The sequence below is a fragment of the Pseudophryne corroboree genome, chromosome 4 (assembly GCF_028390025.1).
Source record: "Pseudophryne corroboree isolate aPseCor3 chromosome 4, aPseCor3.hap2, whole genome shotgun sequence".
NCBI lineage: Eukaryota > Metazoa > Chordata > Amphibia > Anura > Myobatrachidae > Pseudophryne > Pseudophryne corroboree.
The window spans coordinates 688,106,752-688,129,519 of record NC_086447.1 but is presented as its reverse complement, the minus strand read 5'-3'; the positions used below and the strand labels follow the sequence as shown (position 1 = coordinate 688,129,519).

Below are 22,768 nucleotides of genomic sequence, written 5' to 3'. Positions count from 1 at the left end.
ATGCAGCTTTTCGAATAAAGAAACAAGAAAGTCTGAGGTGCGTCCTTTCTTGTCAGAGCCGGGGGCAGAGGAAAGAAGCTGTACAACACAGCTAGTCCCCAGGAACAGAAGTCCTCCCCGGCCTCTACAAAAATCCACCGCATGTCGCTGGGGCTCCACAGGCGGAGCTAGGCCCGGTGGGGACACGCCTTCGTAAGTTCAGCCACAAGTGGGTTCACTCCCTGTTAGATCCCTGGGCAATAGAAATTGTATCGCAGGGATACAGGCTGGACTGTGAAAAGATGCCCCCTCACCGAGGACCCGGCGGGCTTCCCCCCAAGAGAGGGAGCCAGTGTTAACTGCAATTCGTAAATTGTATCTTCAACAGGTGGTGGTCAAGGGTCCCCTCCTTCAACAAGAGGGTGTTATTATTCGACCATATTATAATCCCGAAACCAGACGGTTCGGTTAGACCCATATTGAATTAAAATCCCTGAACATATACCTGAAAAGGTACAGGTTCAAGGTGGATTCGCTAAGAGCGGTCATTGCAAGCCTGAAATGAATCGGGACATAAGGGATTGTCATTACCAATTTCACCAAGGTAATGGCGGATATGATGGTGCTCCTGAGGAAGCAAGGTGTCACTATTATCACATACTTGGATGATCTCCTCATAAAAGCGAGATCAAGAGAGCAGTGCTGGACAGCGTATCACCTTCTCTGGAAGTGAAACGGCAACACGACTGGATTCTATATATTCCGAAGTCGCAGTTGGTTCCTACAGCTCATCTGCCTCGCCTAGGCATGATCCTAGACACAGACCAGAAGAGGGTTTATCTCCCGATAGAGAGAGCTCAGGAGCTCATGACACTGGTCAGGAATCTATTGAAAACCAAAACAGGTGTCAGTGCATCACTGCACTCGAGTCCTGGGAAGGATGATGGCATCATACGAGGCCATCCCCTTCGGCTGGTTCCATGCAAGGACAATGGAACTTACTGGACAAGTGGTCTGGATCACATCTTCAGATGCATCGGTTAATCACCCTATCCCCCAGGGCCAGGGTGTCTCTCCTGTGGTGGCTGCGGAGTGCTCACCTTCTCGAGGGCCGCAGATTCGGCATTCAGGACTGGGTCCTGGTGACCACGGATGCAAGCCTCCGAGGGTGGGGGGCAGTTACACAGGGAAGAAAATTCCAAGGTTTGTGGTCAAGCCAACAGACTTGCCTTCACATCAATATCCTGGAACTAAGGGCCATATACAACGCCCTAAGTCAAGCGGAGTTCCTGCTTCGCGACCAACCGGTTCTGATCCAGTCAGACCACAGGGGCTCATGTAAACCGCCAGGGCAGCACAAGGAGCAGGGTGGCGAGGGTAGAAGCCACCAGAATTCTTCGCTGGGCGGAGAATCAAGTAAGCGCACTGTTAGCAGTGTTCATTCCGGGAGTGGACACGACCTCCCCCCGGGAAAGTGGTGACTTCATCGGGAAGTCTTCACGCAGTTTTGCAAATTGATGGAAACTGCCTCAGGTGGACTACATGGCGTCCCACCTCAATAAAAAGATAAAAAAGATTTTACGCTGGGTCAAGGGACTCTCAGGCGATAGCTGTGGTCGCACTAGTAACACCGTGGGTGTTCCAGTCGGTCTATACATGCCCTCCTCTTCCTCTCAGACCCAAGGGCTGAGAATTGTAATAAACGGAGGAGTGTGAACAATATTCTTTGCTCCGGATTGGCCAAGAAGGACTCGGTACCCGGAACTGCAAGAAATGCTCTCAGAGGACCCATGGCCTCTGCCTCTCAGTCAGGGCATGTTGCAACAGGGACCCTGTATGATCCAAGACTTACCGCGGCTGCGTTGGACGGCATGGCGGTTGAACGCCGGATCCTAGCGGAAAAGGGCATTCCTGATGCAGTTATTCCTACGCTGATAAAGGCTAGGAAAGACGTGACAGCAAGACTTTTTCACTGTATATGGCGAAAATAGGTTGCTTGGTGTGTGGCCGGGAAGGCCCTACAGAGGAATTCCAGGGGGGTCGATTCCTGCACTTCCTACAGTCAGGAGTGACTATGGGCCTAAAATTAGGATCCATAAAGGCCAAGATTTCGGCCCTATCCCTTTTTCTCTCAAAAAGAACTGGCTTCACTGCCTGAAGTTCGGACGTTGTTACAGGGGTGCTGCATATTCAGCCCCTTTTGTGCCTCCAGTGGCACCTTGGGTTCTTAACGTGTGTTGGATTCCTAAAATCCCACTGGTTTGAGCCACTTAAGACCGTGGAGCTAAAATATCTCACGTGGAAAGTGGTCATGCTTTTGGCCTTAGCTTGGACTAGGCGTGTGTCAGAATTGGCGGCTTTGTCATGTAAAAGCCCATATCTGATCTTCCATATGGAAAGGGCAGAATGGAGGACTCGTCCCCAATTTCTCCCTAAGGTGGTATCATCGTTTCATTTGAACCAACCTATTGTGGTGCCTGCGGCTACTAGGGACTTGGAGGATTCCAAGTTGCTGGACGTAGTCCGGGCCCTGAAACTTTATGTTTCCAGGACGGCTAGAGTCAGAAAAACTGACTCGCTATTTATCCTGCATGCACCCAACAAGCTGGGTGCTCCTGCTTCAAAGCAGACTATTGCTCGCTGGATCTGTAGCACGATTCAGCTTGCACATTCTGCGGCTGGACTGCCGCATCCTAAATCAGTAAATGCCCATTCCACGAGGAAGGTGGGCTCTTCTTGGGCGGCTGCCCGAGGGGTCTCGGCTTTACAACTTTGCCGAGCTGTTACTTGGTCGGGTTCAAACACTTTTGCAAAATTCTACAAGTTTGATACCCTGGCTGAGGAGGACCTTGAGTTTGCTCATTCGGTGCTGCAGAGTCATCCGCACTCTCCCGCCCGTTTGGGAGCTTTGGTATAATCCCCATGGTCCTTACGGAGTACCCAGCATCCACTAGGACGTCAGAGAAAATAAGAATTTACTCACCGGTAATTCTATTTCTCGTAGTCCGTAGTGGATGCTGGGAGCCCGTCCCAAGTGCGGACTCTCTGCAATACATGTATATAGTTATTGCTTAACTAAAGGGTTATTGTATGAGCCATCTGTTGAGAGAGGCTCAGTTATTGTTCATACTGTTAACTGGGTATAGTTATCACGAGTTGTACGGTGTGATTGGTGTGGCTGGTATGAGTCTTACCCTGGATTCCAAATCCTTTCCTAGTAATGTCAGCTCTTCCGGGCACAGTTTCCCTAACTGAGGTCTGGAGGAGGGGCATAGAGGGAGGAGCCAGTGCACACCAGATATAGTACCTAATCTTTCTTTTAAGAGTGCCCAGTCTCCTGCGGAGCCCGTCTATACCCCATGGTCCTTACGGAGTACCCAGCATCCACTACGGACTACGAGAAATAGAATTACCGGTGAGTAAATTCTTATTATAAAATGTATTTTTTTGTCTGGTGAGCCTGTGAGTACCTGGCGAGCTATACAGAAAGAATATACTGTTACATACTTTCCCTAAGCTGCACTGAATTTAAATCAACAGGTCTATCCCAGTTCACCCCACGAAAAGCAAAGCAAATTTGTATACTGCATATTGGCAAGTGAACAATTCTATGGAACACCAAATTATTAAACATTAAGAATGCCAGTGACCCTTGAAATTCAGTTTTGTTACAAAAGTTCTTTCTGAAACTTTTTTAAACTGTCTGGCAATACCAGATCCCGTGGTAAAGCACACTACTGTTTCATTGCTCTTACTGTAAAGAAACCTTTCTGTAGCTGAAGATTTAATCACTTCCAGGGGCAAGGGGTGGCTGTGTGACCTCTCTGATGTCCTTATACTTAACATGTTGCTCTACGAATGCTCAAAATGGACTATTCAACTATTTATACACAGTGATCATAACATCTACTTAATTTTCTTATTAATACATTTAACTCATAGTCTTTGCTGTAACTGAGATCATCCATAACACTTAATTGACCTTTACCAGTTCAACTTTCTGAATCTACAGTATGCCTCTTTTAATACATGATATCCTACTGTTTCTCTTAGCCGTGAAGATATATGCTATTGCCAAGTTTGGGATCTATAGTTTTATACCTAGTTACCAATCCATCATGCACATTTTTGCCCCATTGACTTGATTAGTGCTGCTTCAAATTTTGAGGACAGATCTGCCAAGAAGCGACTGTTTGCAAATGCTGCAATTTTATAAATATACCCCCAAGAATGTGTAACTTATAGCACCTGTGAAACACGGTATAAGCAAAAATCTAAATGCACTTCATCTTCTGATAGTCATCTGTCTGATTTTTTACTAACTTCTTCAAAAATGCCAGTAGAGTGGCCTGACCAGATCATAAATCTTTAATAAATATTCAAGTGATACAATGGGAATGGAAAAAAGTAATTTTACATTTAATTTGTAAAGTTTATACAACATAAGTTTAAATAACATTTTAATAGCCAGGGCAATGCTATCTGCAGGATGATTATTAAAATGGCAACTTAGAAAAAAATGGTGACAGGAGTCTTAATAAGCAAAAGATAAGATTCAGATTGTAGGTTATTGAATTTGCCATTACATTATAATATTTTCACAATGTTTACAATTTCAATGCAAAATAAATAATGTTAACCTCTTCTTCAAGCTTGTCATCGCGCAAGGTTGGTGGGATCCCAGGATGCTTTGCAGAGAGCAGTTCCATCAGATTGTGCGTGGAATGCAGTCTCTAGAACAAATTGAACAGTAGGATTAAATATATCGGTTCTATACGCAGTTGTTTCTTTAGGAAGTAAAAGATTAGCTGTGCTTCGCGTCTATTAGCCACTGCCTTTATTTTAGTATTATAATTTATTCCAATTACATGCACCATCAGTTTCTAGAGATGAAGATATTAATATATATATATATTTAATGGACACTGTCACATCTGTTTCAAATTAATGAGGTTTCGTCCATGCACTCAGGAAAGGAACCATACTAAACAACTCAGCTCACAGAAAGATTTTACTATTGCTGCACAGCCATAAAGAGTTGAGTACACACAGAGGACTTCAGCTTTTCAAAATATGAACTGGTACTATAGCCACCTAATGCGATGCTACCTGTCATTTGGCAACATCTGAATAGCGTGTGTCCTATTAGTTGTGGTCTTATACAGTATGTCTGAAGGACTCATCTTTATAGGTGATATGCATAGAGAAGCGGTTCTGAAATTGTGGATCCTGACCCCAAAGTGTGTTGGGACCATCTCAGCATGGAGTCCTGACTCCATGTTGCTGACCAAAAGGCTGATGACTTCTCTGATCTCTCAGCCTGTGATCCAAGGAGTCTGAAAAATCAGTTGAATTATCTGTTAAGTCATTGATCCAAGGAGTCTGAAGTAAGAGATCTGAGGAGTCATCAGGCAGCTTTGCCCCACCCCAGGGCTTTGCCTCTCCTGACCAGCCCAGCAGCTGCTGATGTCACCAGCAGGCTGTAGTTCTGGCTCCCTCATCTACATGCAGATATATATAGGGGGCACACGGCTGGCAACAAGCACCTGGGTACTGGGGCTTCAGAGGTGTAGGAAACTTGCAGATGAAACAGGCAGACAGCAGCGGACTGCAGTCAGACTCAGAGAAGTCATCTCTCAGTGAGCAGGACTCTGAGCCTTCTTGCAAGTGCTGTATGGGGGGTTCATCCGCAGGCACTACGTGGGAGCGGTCCGGAAAGCAGCAGCAGGGGAGCATCCTCCATTACCCACTGCCTCCCTGTCACTCTCTGCTATCCCTTGTAACCCACTGCCATGCCTTTGCCAACCTATGCCTCCCCATCACCCTCTGTCTCTCCCCTGTTCCGCACTGCCTCTCCCTATTTCACCCTCTGCATCTTCCTGAAGCTCACTGCCATCCCCGTCAGTATCTGACAGCCTCATCACCCATTGCTTCCCCATGCCACCCTCTGCTTCTCCATCATCCTATGTCTCCCACTGCCTTTCCTAAGCCACCCTTTGCCTCTCCCTAGTCACCGTCTGCAACCCTCTGTCTCTCTGCCATCACCCTGTCACCATCTGCCACGGTCTGCCTCCCCAGTCACCCACTGCCTCTCACTGTCATTCACTCATCCCAAATAAAAGCTTGGGATAATTAGGATGACAATTTTCTGTGAGGAGTTTTCCTTTAATTATTGTATAATTCAAGAAACTACAGCAAAGCATGTTCAGAAGCAATTTGTATTTTAATGGAAATACATATAATTCAGCTTGGGATATAAAATTAATCTCAAAGTACAAATGTGCACAGCAACAAGAGCTGGCTAACATTTAAACAATTAACAAGTTTTCATAACACTTCATTAAATGACTTGTAGGAAATTCAGTGTTGTTACAATCTAATTTGGAAATTCAAAAGTGATTTAAAAAATGCTGTAGTGTTAACAAAAACACAAAACGTTGAAGGTGATTTGTGTCCCAGAAGAGGAGAGACTACTTATATAACCCTACATAATAGCTTTCTGTTACACCCACTGTCTCCACACAGTGGAGTAAAAATTTAATTGGGTGATTTAATTCAGGCCATACAGCCTATTAACTACTGTATGACCTGGAAAACATGAACTGTGATGGGTTCTGCAGACTGAGGGGCAGATGTATTAACCTGGAGATGGCATAAGGAAGTGATAAGCCAGTAATAAGTGCAATGTGATAAACGCACCTGCCAATCAGCTCCATTATGTAAATGAACAGTTTTATCACTTTCTTATGCTGTCTCCAGGCTTAATACATCTGCCCCTCAGTCTGCAGGACCCCACACAGTTCATGTTTTCCAGGTCACCTGTACATTTTTAAATGGTAACAGTTGGTGATACACTGAGCACCTGCCAGTTGACTTGGGAAATGTGAACTGTGTGGGGTCCTGAGAGTTGAGTTGCAAACCACTGATCTAGTGAATTGTAAATTGCAATTCAGCCCTCCAAACTAGGAACAGGGTGGCAACAAATGTACTTTCGTATTCACATTGATATAAATTTAGCTGCTTTTTCAGCCCTGTGCTGACGACATTTCTGACGTTAGTGCTTAACACATTCCAACAACATCAATTATTTTTTTTTATGCTGTAGCCTCACAAATTATACCTTGTTTCATTTCAGAAGACTTTGTATTTTCACGAAATACCACTAGTCTCTCTGCTCATTCTAATCAAATAAAATGTGACTGGGCAAAAAAAGTGTTTTTTTTTTTTAATTCAAATTTCAGTAACGTGAACAAAACGCAAACATTACTTTTTTTTTGTTATAAACATCACAACAAAATACTTTGTTTCTTGTTTCGACATTAATTCACCTTCCCAAAATAGCAAATAGCAGGGATCTCAGTTTAGGTGTATACCAAAAAACTGCAATTTTTGTTTTCCAAAATCTATCCCGTTGCAATTGAAACTCTTACTACAGTATGTGTAGGAATAATATGGTAGTACAACAATACATAAAAATTTTTAACTGACAACCAACCACACTAAATGAGGGGACCCCTTTTATATTTGATACATCATGGGGGAGATATGGGCTTTAGGATCCCCCATCTGTGGAAAATGTTGTTTTTGTGTGCTTTTTCAGTTATTGTCTGGTGATAACCAGGTAACGGCTAAGGGCGCCACATAATATGAAAGAGAGGACTCTTTCACGCGTGTGTACCCACACAAATACAGATGTAATTTGGGGCATGATAGGGATACAGACTACACAGCGGTGCACAGTCTATCACAATGGGATGGTGCCTTGATCAAATTACACTCCTAGGAAGGAAACAGCAACAACATATTTTAGAGAAATGAATGGCAAAAATAGGATTTTAATTACCTACCGGTAAATCCTTTTCTCGTAGTCCGTAGAGGATGCTGGGGTCCATATTCGTACCATGGGGTATAGACAGGTCCACCAGGAGCCATTGGCACTTTAAGAGTTTAATAGTGTGGGCTGGCTCCTCCCTCTATGCCCCTCCTACCAGACTCAGTCTAGAAACTGTGCCTGAGGAGACGACATACTTCGAGAGAAGGAATTACAGAGATAGTGGCGAGATTCATACCAGCTCACACAACAGGCAAATCCGGCTAACATGCCGGAAAAACTCAGCAACAGCTGAAAACAGTAAATAACGCAGAACTTACCTAGGAACCAGGCAGTACTAAAACTATAAAACCAATGCAGGAAAACGCAGCGCTGGGCGGGCGCCCAGCATCCTCTAAGGCAGGCCTGGCCAAACCAGTCCTCGAGATCTACCAACAGTACACATTTTCCAGACCACCTAGCTGGTGCACAGGTGTAGTCATTACTAATTAAGATGTGCTGCATTCATTCCTAACTGACAATTCTACAGATCTCCAGGAGGCCTGGAAAACATGAACTGTTGGTAGATTTCGAGGACCGGTTTGGCCAGCCCTGCTCTAAGGACTACGAGAAAAGGATTTACCGGTAGGTAATTAAAATCCTATTTTCTCTTACGTCCTAGAGGATGTTGGGGTCCATATTAGTACCATGGGGATGTACCAAAGCTCCCAGTACGGGAGGGAGAGCATGAAGGCTCCTGCAGAACTGATTGACCAAACTTTAGGTCCTCAGAGGCCAAATAATCGAACCTGTAGAACTTAGCAAATGTGTTCGACCCAGACCAAGTAGCCGCTCGGCAAAGCTGTAAAGCTGAGATACCCCGGACAGCCGCCCAGGAAGAACCCACCTTACGAGCAGAGTAGGCCTTCACAGATCTTGGACACGGCAAGCCTGCCATAGAATATGCATGCTGGATAGTGAACCTGATCCAGCGTGAAATTGACTGCTTAGAAGCAGGACACCCAATTTTCTTGGGATCATAGAGGACAAACAGAGTCAGTTTTTCTATGACGAGCTGTCCTCTTCACATAGAACTTCAAAGCCCTCACAACATCCAAGGCCTTTGAAGCAATGGATGAGTCAGTAGCCACTGGCACCACAATAGGTAGTTTGATATGGAAAGCCGATACAACCTTAGGCTGGAACTGTGGACAAGTCAGAAGTTCCGCCCTATCTTCATGGAAGATCAGATAGGGACTTTTACAAGATAAAGCCCCCAATTCCGACACACGTCGGGCTGAAGCTAAGGCCAACAAAGTGACCGCCTTCCACGTGAGAAACTTGATGTCAGCCTCCAGTAGAGGCTCAAACCAAGCTGATTGCAGGAACTGCAACACCACATCAAGATCCCAGGGTGCCGTTGGTGCCACAAAGGGAGGCTGGATGTGCAGAACCCCTTTCAAAAAGGTCTGAACCTCAGGGAGGACAGCCAATTGTTTTTGGAAGAAGATGGACAAAGCAGAGATCTGGACCTTGATTTAGCCCAATCTCAGTCCCATATCCACACCTGCTTGCAGGAAAAGGAGAAAACGTCCAAGTTGAAACTCCACCGCAGGAAATTTCTTGGACTCACACCAAGAAACATATTTTTTCCCAAATGCGATGGTAATGTTTAGACGTTACCCCCCTCCTAGCCTGTATCAGGGTAGGAATGACCTCACTCGGGATACCCTTCCGAGCTAAGATCTGGCGTTCAACTTCCATGCCGTCAAACGTAGCCATGCTAAGTCTTGATAGGCGAACGGCCCATGCAGTAGCAGATCCTCCCTAAGAGGTAAAGGCCTTGAATCTTCCAGCAGAAGATCCAGCAGATCAGCGTACTATGCCCTTCTTGGCCAGTCCGGAGCAATGAAGATTGCCAGAACCTTTGTTCTTCTTACCAGTTGAAGAACCTTTGGTATCAGAGGAAGTGGAGGGAACACATACACTGACGTGAACACCCACGGTGTTACCAGTGCGTTCACCGCCACTGCCTGTGGGTCTCTCGACCTAGAACAGTACCTCCCCAGCTTCTTGTTGAGGCGGGAGGCCATCATGTCTATGTGTGGAACCCCCCACCAACCGGTTACCTCCTCGAACACCTCCGGATGGAGGCCCCACTCTCCCGGATGGAGATCGTGTCTGCTGAGGAAGTCTGCTTCACAGTTGTCTACTGCCGGAATGAAGATTGACGACATCGCCACCGCGTGCCTTTCTGGCCAGAGGAGGATTCTTGACACCTATGACATGGCAGCCTTGCTCTTCGTTCCGCCTTGTCTGTTTATGTAGGCCACCGTGGTCACATTGTCCGACTGCACCTGAACAGCCCGATCCTGTAGAAGGTGTACTGCTTGCAGAAGGCCGTTGTACACGGCTCTTAGTTCCAGAATGTTTATCGGGAGAAGGGATTCTTGATCCGACCAACTTCCTTGGAAGGTTTCCCCCTGAGCGACTGCTCCCCATCCTCTTAGACTTGCATCCGTGGTTAGAAGCATCTAGTCCTGAACTCCGAACCTTCGGCCTTCCAGAAGGTGTGTTAGTTGTAGCCACCAGGGGAGCGAAATCCTGGCTTTTGGTGACAGACGTATCCTCTGGTGCATGTGTAGGTGAGATTCCGACCACTGGTCCAAGAGATCCAGCTGAAAGGATCGAGCGTGAAACCTTCAGTACTGTAGAGCCTCGTAGGAGGCAACCATCTTCCCCAGAAGGTGGATGCACTGATGAACCGATACCCGGGAAGGCTTTAAGTCATCCCGGACCATTGATTGAATCACCAATGCTTTCTCCACCTGCAGAAACACCCTCTGCACTTCCGTGTCTAGGATCATCCCCAGGAAAGACAGCGTCCTTGTCGACTCCAGATGAGACTTTGGAAGGTTCAGGATCCAACTGTGCTCCTTGAGCAAATGTGTCGTGAGAGCAATGGATCGCAACAACTTCTCCCTGGACGACGACTTGATCAGGAGATCGTCCAGATACGGAATTATGTTCACCCCTTGCTTGCGTTGGAGAACCATAATTTCCGCCATCACCTTGGTGAAGACCCTTGGTGCTGTGGAGAGGCCAAACGGCAGCGCCTGAAACTGATAGTGATCGTCCAACAGTGCAAACCTGAGGTATGCCTGATGCGATGACCAAATGGGAATGTGGAGGTACGCATCCTTGATGTCCAGGGACACCAGGAACTCCCCCTCCGTCAGACCTGAGATGACAGCTCTCAGAGACTCCATCTTGAATTTGAACTCCCTGAGGTAGGGGTTCAGAGATTTTAAATTCAGAATTGGCCGTACCGAACCATCCGGCTTCGGTACCACGAAAAGGTTTGAATAGTAACCTTTGTTCCACTGATGAGGTGGAACAGGGACAATGACCCTGGATACCACCAATTTTTGGATAGCTCCCAGAAGAATTGCTCTGTCTGCCGGCAGAGCTGGCAAGCCTGACTTGAAGACACTCTGAGGTGGGAGATCTTAAAACTCCAGCCTGTACCCTCTGGACACTATATTAAGTACCCAGGTGTCCAGGCCAGACGACAGCCAGACGTGGCTGAAATGCCGGAGTTTTGCCCCCACCTGACCTTCCTCCAGGCCTAGCTGTCCACCGTCATGTGGAGGACTTTGGGGTATCAGAAGCAGGCTTCTGCTTCTGGGAGCCAGCGGAAGCAGGCTTCTTTCCTTTAGCATGACCTCCTCTGAAGAAGGTGTTTGAAGGCTTGTTCTTTCTAGGCCTCGCGGGCCGATAGGGCTGTGACGTGGCTGGTGCAAAAGGCTTCTTCGTAGCCGGTGCAGCTGAGGGGAGAAAAGGAGACTTACCCGCGGTAGCCGTGGCAATCCACGCATCCAGCGCCTCCCCAAAGAGAGCGTGACCTGTATACGGTAGGCCCTCCACGCTCTTCCTGGATTCCGCAGACCATTGGCGCAGCCAGAGACCCCTGCGAGCCGAGACAGACATGGAGGAGATCCCCGCAGCCATGGAACCCAGGTCCTTCATGGAGTCTACCATGAACCCTGCAGAATCCTGAATATTACGTAAAAATAAATCCTCACCTTTATCCATCGTTGTCGATTCGTCCTGCAGAGTGACTGACCACCTGGCAATAGCCTTAGAAATCCAAGCACAGGCTATAGTTGGCCGCAGTATAGCCCCTGAAGCCGTGTAAATGGATTTTAGCGTAGCGTCCACCTTGCGATCTGCCGGGTCCTTCAACGCGGTAGATCCCGGGACTGGTAATACCACCTGTTTGGACAGCCTAGAGACCGAGGCGTCGACTATCGGAAGAGACTCTCACTTTTTTCTATCATCCTCTGGGAAGGGAAAAGCAACCAAGACCCTCTTAGGGATCTGGAATTTTTACTCTGGATTTTCCCAGGCTTTTTCAAAGATAGCATTTAATTCCTTAGATGCTGGGAAAGTGAGGGGGGCTTTTTACTGTCCGTGAAAAAGGCCTCCTCAACCTGCTCAGGAGTTGTGTCAGTAATGTGTAACACATCCCTCATGGCCTAAATCATCAACTGCACCCCCTTAGCAAGTGATGCCGTCCCCCTTGACACATCCCCATCACCGTCTTCCGTGTCAGAATCAGTGTCTGTGTCATCCTGCATAATCTTTTCAAGTGCACGTTTGTGAGAATGTACCACAGGGGACCCCAAGGAAGCAGTATCAGACCATACAACCATAGAGGATTGCAGTACCTGAGTGGCATGCTCAGTTCTAGCAACCCTATCTGAAATCTGAGATATAGTCCCCCTTAAGAGAGGCTAACCATTCCGGCTCTCTAGCTGGGATCTGCGCTACAACAGTGAAATCCTGATTACATGGGATGGGATCTTCCTGGGAAGATAAATCCTCTGCAGCATATGAAACAGAGTCTCTAGATATGTTAGCAATTTCACACCAATCATCCCACATACACACAGGGTACTGGGCAGACAGAGTTTCCCCCCAAGAATGGCAGAGAGAGACAGAGATTGGAGCCAACCCACACACAGTGCTATTATAGGTATAGGGAGACCCCAAACCAGCGCTGTGTCCCTTAATAGGTGACACAGCCTTTACACAGCCTCACTTCCCTTCTACAACCCCCTGGTACCGTATAGATAGCTGGAGGTGCTTTGGAGGGACTGTTCTTCCACTGGCAGTGTGTCTGCAGGCACCAAAATGGCGCTGAACACTGCTGGGTCCGCTCTGAGAAGCTCCGCCCCCTTAATGGCGCTGTCTTCCCGTCTTTCTGAGATTATACTGGCCTGAGGATTTTGTGATGGCTGTGATCCGCAGACCCCGACAGGCTTGATTTGGTCAGTGTAGCGTCAGGTGCTGGCTCAGGGCGCCCCTCACAGTGCGGCACCGAAGTATCGCTGAGCCGTCCGGGAGCGCAGTTAATACTGCGCTCCTACCCTTAAGCCGCCATCTTCACACTGACCCCCCGCTTGTAAGGGGGGACAGTGACTCACTCGCCACACTTCAGCTCTGCAAGGGGGTGGCGACTGGCTGCTGGGGCGAGTGTTCCTCTGTGGCTGGGCGCGATCTGTTCCCTCTGGAGCTCAATGTCCAGCCAGCGGAGACTGTGGCTCAGACCCCACAGGGCAGACACTGCTCCCCCCCTCAGTCCCTCGTTGCAGGCAGGCTGTTGCCTACAGCCTCCTGTAAAAAAATAAACTCTAAAATAAACTTTTTCTAAGAAAGCTCTGTAGAGCTCCCCTAGCTGTGACCGGCTCCTCCGCGCACATTTTCTAAACGGAGTCTGGTAGGAGGGGCATAGAGGGAGGAGCCAGCACACAGTGTTAAACTCTTAAAGTGCCAATGGCTCCTGGTGGACCCGTCTATACCCCATGGTACTAATATGGACCCCAGCATCCTCTAGGACGTAAGAGAAAAAAGACAAAAAACAGAGGTCTGTTTTCTGTCTCATTTTGCCACAGGAAAGTACACAACATATTGTCAGCTCTTGCCATACTTACTTGTAGAGAGTCCGTTTTCAGTTTTTCTTTGTGTTCTTCAGATGACCTCAAAACTTCTCTATATAAGTCTACAGCCAATGGGTACTCACCTGCAGGTAAAAAAAACTATTAACAAATAAACTAAAAAGCAACACATAACACAGAAGTCCAGTTATCACAATAAAAAAGTGTAATTATACTGCTAAAAATGTGCTGCATAACAGTGAAATCTCTATCCACACCAAACAAGAGATGCATGCTTTTTGGAAGCCTAAGTATTAATTCTGTATACGTCATAAAGAAATATTGTTCTGTTAACTATCTAACGCAGAATCATTGTCTAATAAGTAAATTGTTCTTAGTTATTCCTACTAAATTATTATTCTACAGCAGTTCTATAACCACCCAAAGTCCAAACTCGCATAGTTCCTGCTATATAAATACGTGGTGTGGCTATTAAATAACGAGACGGATGCTATAATTTATGTTTAATTACGTTAAGTGCATTTTAACTGTTTCCCTTCTATGTACTCCACTTCTGCATCCACACACTCCTGCATTCTTATTTATCTACAAAATTATTTATCTCCTAGTCACTTCTCAATATCTAAAGAACAGAACCATGTAAATTCCTGTCCAAGTAGCCTAAGAATAGGGTGTTATAGATGTAATAAATCTAAATGTATCACCTGTAGTTTTATCAAAGAAGGTACTCAGTTCCTGTCATGTAGAACTAAAGAATCCTTTGATATAGTGGGCAATATAAACTGCCTAACCACATTTGTTATATACTTAATTTCATGTAACTGTGGGAGCCAATATGTTGGCAGAACTACACATTCTCTTAACACTAGGTTCCTGGAACATAGAAGATTAATAAACAAAAAATCAATGAATCATAGTGTACCTAGACATGTCAACTCACTACATGGAGGTGAATGTAGTGTTCTACATATACAAGGAGTGGAACATGTAAAGCAGACATTTCGTGGTGGGGATAGATATAGTCTCCTTTGTAATAGGGAGGCTTACTGGATATGTGTTCTAGATACCCTGTTCCCTTTGGGTCTCAATGAGAACATTGAGCTAAATAATGTATGAAAAACAACCTCTACTGGTTTCTTTCCATCTCTTTCTCCTTGATATTTTGTGTACCGGGGCTGGCCGGGCCGGTCCTTGGGGTCTGCCGGCGGTGCATGTTTTCCGGGTTTCCTGGAGATCTGTGGAGCTGTCGGTTTGGGGTGAGTGCGGCACATCTTGACTGGTGGTGACTGCACTTGTGCGCCAGCTGGGTGGTCTGGGGGATGTGGGCTGTTGGTGGATCTCGGGGACTGGTTTGGCCAGCCCTGCTATATACCAATTGGATCTGTTCATATTTTATATTATATAAGTTATATTTTCCATTGGGCTGAGCTAAATTGGTGCTGTGCCCCCCCCCTCCTTCTCCCCCCCCCCCTTCATAAAAATGTCACAAATATGAAAAATAAGGAATATATAAAAAATAAAAATAAAAATATAAATAAAAATATTAAAAGGATAAAAATGATAGAAATAATAAATGCATATCAGTAATTACTCTCATGTTGGTCTAGAACCGACGACCTCTCTCACTATGGCCCAGCTACGTATCCACTAGACCACTGTGGATGCTTGATAAAGATAGAGATTTTTCAGATATAAGCCTCTTAAGAAATTATAACGCTAGATCACATCTAGTCTCCTCTGGGATGCCGCTTTTTACTAATTATTAAACATTAAAACATGATGTGTATATATATATACATATGGATACATCTGATACTTATGTATGAGATTTGATGTGAGTTATTGTTACACGAGATCTGTCAGAAGGATAAGTAATATAAACAGACATTGCATAATCTGAGCAGCAGACTCAGTATTAATATCTATATATTGTTTCGTCAGGACTCGTGTTATCAATTCTCCTATTTACTGTTTTCTTTTTCATTATCTAAAATATATGCTCTTACTATTGTAAAATACTATTTTAAACAATACATGTGTACCAAAATAAATGTGTGAGCTAATTACCCGAGTGATGCAGCGCTGATGATCGCTCAGGTGTATGTATTACCACTGAAATCGCTGATTGGATATAAGGGGATCTGATTATCCATTGACAATCACCACACCGAGCAAAAACTCAGGTGTGCACATTACTATCCCAATGCTGATTGGACATTAAAGCATTTAAATATCCATTCACCCCTGTATTGGACTTCTACACCTCCTGATGAAACCGCCGGTTGTTTGGGGCGGAGAAACGCGTTGAGGGCTGCGGGCACTGTTTGTCCATTGAAGGAGTCCTCATTTATCCTCCAACACCTTGGCTAATCCTGAGATTTTCCCCCTTCTGGCGTTTGGTGAGCTGATACATCCAGATGCTCCACCGCTGTGCTTGAAAAGCCCCGTCAGCGGACCGACTGTTGAGAACCTGTGACACCTCTTCTCGGAATACATAAGAGCAATTCATCTAACTGCTCACAGTCCGTACCGCAAAACTGCCATCGACGGGAACCAGCGGTGATCAGCCAGCAAGGGTGAGACCAGTGCCTCGTAAATTGAGGATACTTATAATTAATACAAAGTACCCACTAACAATTACACCGTGGGACGGTTTCTTATATTTAACTATACAAAATTGGAGGACTTCCTGATTTCACCATATCATATGTGGACTGCAGTACTGCTTTTTAACAAGAGCTAATTAGCTGAAATTACGTATATTATATATTCAATCAATGTATTGTGATTTTATGATATTTGATAGCTACTAGGTAGACTGTTTATAATGTGGTAATCATATTTTTTAAAAATAAATAAAAAAAATTTTAATTTACCAGCAGCGCTCCTTATGTTTCCATTTGAAACTTAAATTATCTGTTAAGTATTAATTCTGTATACGTCATAAAGAAATATTGTTCTGTTAACTATCTAACGCAGAATCATTGTCTAATAAGTAAATTGTTCTTAGTTATTCCTACTAAATTATTATTCTACAGCAGTTCTATAACCACCCAAAGTCCAAACTCGCATAGTTCCTGCTATATAAATACGTGGTGTGGCTATTAAATAACGAGACGGATGCTATAATTTATGTTTAATTACGTTAAGTGCATTTTAACTGTTTCCCTTCTATGTACTCCACTTCTGCATCCACACACTCCTGCATTCTTATTTGCCATTGCTCAAAGCCGTGCTGTAGTTCAATATCTGTCTACGTTCTCAACAGCTCCGTTGTTTTCTTCTTCACCTTAGTAACTGATGCAAAACAGGTTCCCTACAGACTTAACTTTAGGGAAAAGAATTCACATGGTGCTAGGTCTGGCGAGTATGGAGGGTGTTCTATCACTGCAATCTGTTTCTCGACCAATAACTGCTTCATGGACAGAGCTGTGTGGGCTGGTGCGCTGGACTGAAGGAGGATGAAATCATTTTTATACAACTCTGGCTTCTTTCTTCTGATTCCTTCCCATAAAGATGCTAGAACATTTTTGTAGTAATGTTGTTTCACTGGTGCACCTCCTGGTATCCAGTCTTTCAATTTAATACCCTTGATATCAAAGAAAACAATAAATATGGCTTGGAACTTGGATTTGCTTTGATGTGCTTTCTTCATTCTTGGTGATGATGGTGTTTTCCAGTGCATGGACTGGTGTTATGGCTCTGAAGCATACTGAAAGGTTATGTTTCAACGCAGGTAATAACTTACAGATGTGTCCTCTTACATCTTTGCCCTATGCGCTATAAATCACATTACACAACGCATGAGTGTTGTGTGGTTCAGTAGCGCAAAGTGTTTTTTTGCGTTTCTTTTTTTCTCTCTCACAAAAATGCATCTTAGATGCAATCTAATGCAATAGGATGCACAAGCAGCTTCTGCTGATTAAAATGTTATGCAGCATGCCTATATTCTGTGCGTGACTGCGACTATATTTGCATACAAAATGCTATGCTTCAAGAGCAGATAGAGCGGCTATTACACACATAATAGAGGCATTTCATTTTAATCAGAGAAGCTGGCACTGCATCCTATTGCATTACATTGCATCTAAAATGCATTTTCAGGAGAAAACAACATTGGAAAAAGAGACGCTGGGCGCTACAGAGTCCCGCCAGCAATGGCATAATTTGAAGGACTGTTTAACGTGACAGCATAAATGATGTAAGAGGACACATCTGTATCTCAAAAATGCAAATCCACTTAAATTTGTTCCAAAATGTCTGTACAAATTTGCTGTCAATTTTCTTTCTGCTCTTCAGTGAGAAGCCTTGAGAAGTCTTAGCAGAAACTTCTGTCATGTTTAGATCTTGCCTAACAGTTTGTCAATGTTTACCATTTCTACTATCATTCGGATGTCGACGGTCAATTCGAACAATTTTGAATTTTTTTTCCACATTTTTGTTTGTTTTTGATGTGCAAAGCCTTCCAGGACATTCATCTTCAAAATCCTCACAACCATCTTTTGTGCTACTAAAACACACTTGCACATGACATACAGTCTGCCCCATAAGCCTCGGTTAGCATACGGAAAGATTTGGTAGGCATTATTCAATTCAATTCAAATTTTAAAGTTGCCATATTGCTCTATTTTTGAACTAAGCATTTTTTTGACACTGAGAAAAACAACTTCTTTGAACACTGTGTGACAGCAAACTATCTGTGTAAGAGGGGTGAAACTTGCAAAACCGTTATGGGATAGTCCAAGATCAGTGTTCCCACAATCCTTTTTAACTTACACAGTAAAATTTAGTTTTTTTAGAAGTACACTCACTATTTACTAAACACACCTTGTATACTGTATGGAAAAAGTATAAGTTTAACATGTACAATCAAACATTCACCAACAAAATCAAGAAAGTCACCTCCCATGCTTCACCTTTAATAATGTGGATTCCAGCGAGACCATTGAGAGCACAGACAAGCTGGCGATGAGCCTCTTCACACTCAGTGCGGCATTTCTTCTGCAGTGATGTCAGCAGCTCTTCCATTGTCATTGTGCTGTAAATTATATGTAATACGTAACCTCATGTATCAAACTCATATTGTCCTACAGGTAGCAAGCTTGGAAAAGAATACCTTCACCACTATATTTGATGTCCAGTCTTGTTTAATTACTGTATCTTTCCCCAACTGTAATGTGCTATGGAATATGCTACCACTATATAACATGTAATTAATTAAATAAGGATACCTCCAATTATATGTCCATCTGTAGAAGACTAAAATATATAATACAGACAACCATGTTCATTGTGATACAAAAACTACCATCTACAGATGTGTTCTCATAAAACTCAATACGCAACGTGACTCAAGACACTTGGTGCTACAGTAGATGCCAGGTACCGCATGACTCTGCGAGTTGCATGGAACCTGGCATGCCTAAAGCAATAATGAATAAGGACACATTTGTAATGTTTATTTGGCATCTCTTCAGTTTCACTAGCCAATACCTTTTGACTCTGACTGAAACTAGAGTAACATTGACGGCCTAATATAAAGTTGCAAAATACTGCACAGCCGCAGGGAAGTGGCTGTGCAATACCGTACAGCTAATATGTTATTGAAGTAGGAGGTGTCTGGTGTAAATAGACGCCTCCTGCCTGCTTCCATGTTCCACTGCTACGTCTGTAGACACACCCTCGAATCACTCTGTGGGACCGTTGGTCAGCTGAATAACCTCCAGGTTGCTCAGTATGGCCATCTCAAACCCGCAGCTGAAGCAGTAAATCTGCGTCACCAGACGCACATACTGACTTGGGTACTTCCACAAAATAGAGACATGCCTCCGTTTTGTGGAATGGACCCGGTGGCCACCCCTTCCCTGCCCCCAAATGCCCTCAGCCTGGGACTACAGGGGACTGCGTTCAAGGACGCAGGACCCGATATACACACGCGCAGACATGCGTAATGTCCACACCATCGGACTTGTATGCTAACCAGTATTAGAAAAAGATAACTAAAAAATAAAAATACAATAAACTTTTTTTTAGCAAGGTTTTTTGTATTGTTTTATTTAAACATTTTTTAATCCTGCTTCTTATATTAATACTGTGAAACATTGTTAAGTATTAGAAACCTTGATCTACCATGTTTTAATGCTTTCTAACATTAACAATCCAAAGTTATTAGGCTTTGATATTTTACATCCTTCAATAAAACAAATTTTTACTGCTTATTATTCCTATTAATTCTGAATATATGTAAAATTTAAATAGACCAAACATATTAAAACATGCAATGTACACTCACAGATAAATTAAATTGAAAATCAGAAAAATAAGTAAATGTTAAGCATTAGTCCTACTTATTACTAGTGATGAGCGCCTGAAATTTTTCGGGTTTTGTGTTTTGGTTTTGGGTTCGGTTCCGCGGCTGTGTTTTGGGTTCGACCGCGTTTTGGCAAAACCTCACCGAATTTTTTTTGTCGGATTCGGGTGTGTTTTGGATTCGGGTGTTTTTTTCAAAAAACCCTAAAAAACAGCTTAAATCATAGAATTTGGGGGTCATTTTGATCCCATATTATTATTAACCTCAAAAACCATAATTTCCACTCATTTTCAGTCTATTCTGAATACCTCACACCTCACAATATTATTTTTAGTCCTAAAATTTGCACCGAGGTCGCTGGATGACTAAGCTAAGCGACCCTAGTGGCCGACACAAACACCTGGCCCATCTAGGAGTGGCACTGCAGTGTCACGCAGGATGGCCCTTCCAAAAAACCCTCCCCAAACAGCACATGACGCAAAGAAAAAAAGAGGCGCAATGAGGTAGCTGTGTGAGTAAGATTAGCGACCGTAGTGGCCGACACAAACACCGGGCCCATTTAGGAGTGGCACTGCAGTGTCACGCAGGATGTCCCTTCCAAAAAACCCTCCCCAAACAGCACATGACGCAAAGAAAAAAAGAGGCGCAATGAGGTAACTGTGTGAGTAAGATTAGCGACCCTAGTGGCCGACACAAACACCGGGCCCATCTAGGAGTGGCACTGCAGTGTCACGTAGGATGTCCCTTCCAAAAAACCCTCCCCAAACAGCACATGACGCAAAGAAAAAAAGAGGCGCAATGAGGTAGCTGTGTGAGTAAGATTAGCGATCGTAGTGGCCGACACAAACACCGGGCCCATTTAGGAGTGGCACTGCAGTGTCACGCAGGATGTCCGTTCAAAAAAACCCTCCCCAAACAGCACATGACGCAAAGAAAAAAAGAGGCGCAATGAGGTAGCTGTGTGAGTAAGATTAGCGATCCTAGTGGCCGACACAAACACCGGGCCCATCTAGGAGTGGCACTGCAGTGTCACGCAGGATGTCCCTTCCAAAAAACCCTCCCCAAACAGCACATGACGCAAAGAAAAAAAGAGGCGCAATGAGGTAGCTGTGTGAGTAAGATTAGCGACCGTAGTGGCCGACACATACACCGGGCCCATTTAGGAGTGGCACTGCAGTGTCACGCAGGCTGTCCCTTCCAAAAAACCCTCCCCAAACAGCACATGACGCAAAGAAAAAAAGAGGCGCAATGAGGTAGCTGTGTGAGTAAGATTAGCGACCCTAGTGGCCGACACAAACACCGGGCCCATCTAGGAGTGGCACTGCAGTGTCACGCAGGATGGCCCTTCCAAAAAACCCTCCCCAAACAGCACATGACGCAAAGAAAAAAAGAGGCGCAATGAGGTAGCTGACTGTGTGAGTAAGATAAGCGACCCTAGTGGCCGACACAAACACCGGGCCCATTTAGGAGTGGCACTGCAGTGTCACGCAGGATGTCCCTTCCAAAAAACCCTCCCCAAACAGCACATGACGCAAAGAAAAATAAAAGAAAAAAAGAGGTGCAAGATGGAATTGTCCTTGGGCCCTCCCACCCACCCCCTTGGGCCCTCCCACCCACCCTTATGTTGTATAAACAAAACAGGACATGCACACTTTAACCAACCCATCATTTCAGTGACAGGGTCTGCCACACGACTGTGACTGATATGACGGGTTGGTTTGGACCCCCCCAAAAAAGAAGCAATTAATCTCTCCTTGCACAAACTGGCTCTACAGAGGCAAGATGTCCACCTCATCATCATCCTCCAATATATCACCGTGTACATCCCCCTCCTCACAGATTATCAATTCGTCCCCACTGGAATCCACCATCTCAGCTCCCTGTGTACTTTGTGGAGGCAATTGCTGCTGGTCAATGTCTCCGCGGAGGAATTGATTATAATTCATTTTAATGAACATCATCTTCTCCACATTTTCTGGATGTAACCTCGTACGCCGATTGCTGACAAGGTGAGCGGCGGCACTAAACACTCTTTCGGAGTACACACTTGTGGGAGGGCAACTTAGGTAGAATAAAGCCAGTTTGTGCAAGGGCCTCCAAATTGCCTCTTTTTCCTGCCAGTATAAGTATGGACTGTGTGACGTGCCTACTTGGATGCGGTCACTCATATAATCCTCCACCATTCTTTCAATGGTGAGAGAATCATATGCAGTGACAGTAGACGACATGTCCGTAATCGTTGTCAGGTCCTTCAGTCCGGACCAGATGTCAGCATCAGCAGTCGCTCCAGACTGCCCTGCATCACCGCCAGCGGGTGGGCTCGGAATTCTGAGCCTTTTCCTCGCACCCCCAGTTGCGGGAGAATGTGAAGGAGGAGATGTTGACAGGTCGCGTTCCGCTTGACTTGACAATTTTCTCACCAGCAGGTCTTTCAACCCCAGCAGACTTGTGTCTGCCGGAAAGAGAGATCCAAGGTAGGCTTTAAATCTAGGATCGAGCATGGTGGCCAAAATGTAGTGCTCTGATTTCAACAGATTGACCACCCGTGAATCCTTGTTAAGCGAATTAAGGGCTCCATCCACAAGTCCCACATGCCTAGCGGAATCGCTCCGTGTTAGCTCCTCCTTCAATGTCTCCAGCTTCTTCTGCAAAAGCCTGATGAGGGGAATGACCTGACTCAGGCTGGCAGTGTCTGAACTGACTTCACGT

General features: G+C 44.9%; 1 protein-coding gene across 3 annotated transcripts in view; it reads right to left on the bottom strand.

Annotated features, from left to right (window-relative positions):
• The window catches only part of SHPRH (SNF2 histone linker PHD RING helicase), a 372,150-nt gene that overhangs the window by 154,381 nt on the left and 195,001 nt on the right, over positions 1-22,768 (bottom strand). For all 3 annotated transcript variants that reach the window (XM_063917889.1, XM_063917888.1, XM_063917887.1), the window contains 3 exons: positions 18,666-18,787; positions 13,786-13,874; positions 4,620-4,712 (listed from right to left, as the gene is read on the bottom strand). In XM_063917889.1, coding sequence (XP_063773959.1) covers positions 4,620-4,712; positions 13,786-13,874; positions 18,666-18,787 — 304 coding nt within the window. The remainder of the gene's footprint in view (positions 1-4,619; positions 4,713-13,785; positions 13,875-18,665; positions 18,788-22,768) is intronic.